The 2,500-nt window shown below is 44.6% G+C and overlaps 1 protein-coding gene across 1 annotated transcript in view; it reads left to right on the top strand.

The window, feature by feature from the left end:
• Positions 1 to 1,363, top strand: part of LOC125029863 (basic proline-rich protein-like) — a gene marked incomplete at its 5' end in the record, with an annotated part of 3,136 nt that extends 1,773 nt beyond the window's left edge. Inside the window, 2 exons of the mRNA XM_047620043.1 lie at positions 1 to 47; positions 1,331 to 1,363. The exon at positions 1 to 47 is cut by the window's left edge and continues 195 nt beyond it. Of these exons, the coding sequence (XP_047475999.1) occupies positions 1 to 47; positions 1,331 to 1,363 (80 nt within the window). The remainder of the gene's footprint in view (positions 48 to 1,330) is intronic.
• Positions 1,364 to 2,500: the final 1,137 nt, after the last annotated feature.

Genomic DNA, 2,500 nt, shown 5'->3' on the forward strand with positions numbered 1-2,500 from the left:
CCCCCCCCCCCCCCCCCCCCCCCCCCCCCCCCCCTCCCCCTCCCCCCCCCCCCCCCCCTCCTCCTATCCCCTACCCCTCCCTCCCCCTCCCTCCCCCACCCATTACCGCCCCCCCCGCCTTCCCTCTCCCCTACTCATGGAATCAATACCATTTTAATCGCCGAGTTGGTGAAATAGCGGGGCCATCACCAAGTTTTGATGAGGTTTCGTGAATGTGATGTTGAGGCATAATGAGTGTCTGTGCCTCTTCCTCTTCCTCTTCCTTTTTTTCTTTTTTTCTTCTTCTTTTCTCTTCCTTTCTTCTCTTTTTTTCTTCTCTCTTTTTTCTTCCCTCTTCCTTATCTTCTCTTTTTTTTATTTTCTTCCTCTTCCTTTTCTTCTTCATTTCCTTATTTTCTTCCTTTTCCTTTTCTTCTTATTATTATTATTTTCTTCCTCTTCCTTTTCTTCTTCCTTTTCTTATTTACTTCCTCTTCCTTTTCTTCTTATTTTCCTCTTCCTTTTCTTCTTCCTTTTCTTATTTACTTCCTCTTCCTTTTCTTCTTATTTTCCTCTTCCTTTTCCTCTTATTATTATAATTTTCTTCCTCTTCCTTTTCTTATTCTTATAATTATTTTCTTCCTCTTCCTTTTCTTATTATTATTATTATTTTCGTCCTTGTCCTTTTCTTCTTTTTCTTCATATCTTCCTCTTCCTTTTCTTCTTCCTATTTTATTTTTTATTTCTGCATTATTTCCTCTTATTCATATCTTCCTCCTTTTTCTTTTCTCACTATTTCACCTTTTTCGTCTTCTTCCTTTTCTTCCTTTTTTCTCTCCTTCCTCTTCTTCTTAATTTCTTCCATTTCCTTTCCTTCCCTCTCTTCCTCCTCTTCCTTTTCATTTCTTTCAGTTTGTTTCTCCCTTCTCTTCCTTTTTTCCTCTCCTCTTCCTCATTCTTCTTTTTATTCTCCTATTCTCCTTCTCATCTCCTTTTACTTCCTCTTCTTGGCCTCCCTATTCCCCCCCCCCCCTTACATACACAAAAAAGAGAACGAGGGATAGATAGACATAGATAAAGAGATAGATGGGTAGATAGAGAGACAGACTGATGGATATATAGAAAGATAGATAAATATGTAAGCAATATTTCTTATGTGTATTATCCTAGATACATTATGCATATATCATCTCGGTCATATAAACACACACGCGTCTTCACATATGTGTTCCATGATCTCTATGTAGATTGGTGGACAGAGATGAAACCTCGCACAAACACACACAAATACACACGCACACACATTATGATTATACACAGTGTGACCTGTATTTACAAGACACAAACACAGACGCGTATATGCTATCGTCCCATCAACACATAGACTACATTCGTACCAATAACCCTTTGATCTCTCTCACACACACACACACACACACACAGACACACACACACACACACACACACACACACACACACACACACACACACACACAGACACACACACACACAGACACATACAGACACAAAGACACAGACACACACACACACACACACACACACACACACACACACACACTCACACACAAAACCCCTTCCCATTCCCCTCCCTTATACCTCACCGTTATCCACCTCCATCCCACTTACTCCCTCTCCCTCCCCCCCCCCCTCCCCACGTACTCCACACCTTCTCCTTGTTCTGTTGCCAATACCCCCACGGTTTTTATCTTGCATACATCCCCTACCCCCTCTATCCCACATATTCCTTCCCCTCACACCCTCACTACTGATATTGTCCCTCATACCCCGTGCCAGAGTAACGGTGAGGTAGCTGGCACCAGGGCAGTGGTTTCTGCAGAAGGCGCTTATCTGTGCAACTGGTAGTTCACGGCAGATGCAGAAAATGTCTGGCGGAAGTTTAGCCCTACTGAACAAACGGCAGAGATAGCATTCCTAGTTATAACGAACTACGAACAAAAAAACAGATAGAACAAAAAGCAAACAAAACTAAAACCTGAGGGCTTTTATTTTACTTACTTGAAGGCTCCTGAACACATTTCATGGGACGCCACGGCTGATCTGCCCAACGATCATTCCTTTGCATGAATGAAGGAAATATCCCTCCCCTTCCATCTTACATACCTTTTTCATCTTATTCGCCTCCTCTTCCCACTACCCCTCCACCATCTCGCGCCCCTTGCCCTCTCCCCCCTACCCTTCTCTATCCTTAGCCCCTTTTTCCCCCCCTCCCCCCTCCTCCTTCCCCTAAACGCACTTCCTCCTCTACACCCACCCCTACTTCTCCAACTCCCCTCCTTCTTTCTTCTCCCTCCTTCCTTCTCCACTTAACCTCCATTCCCTCCTCTTTCCCCCTCCCAACCCCTTCCTTCTCCATCCTCTACGCTAACCCCTCCTCCTCTATCCCTATTCCCTCCTTCTCTCCCCTCCTCCTCCACCCTTTACTTCTCCATCCTTACCTTCTCTATCTTCCCTCCCTCCCTTCTACTCCTCCCTCACCCCT

Source organism: Penaeus chinensis, chromosome 10 (genome assembly GCF_019202785.1).
Source record: "Penaeus chinensis breed Huanghai No. 1 chromosome 10, ASM1920278v2, whole genome shotgun sequence".
Classification (NCBI taxonomy): Eukaryota; Metazoa; Arthropoda; class Malacostraca; order Decapoda; family Penaeidae; genus Penaeus; species Penaeus chinensis.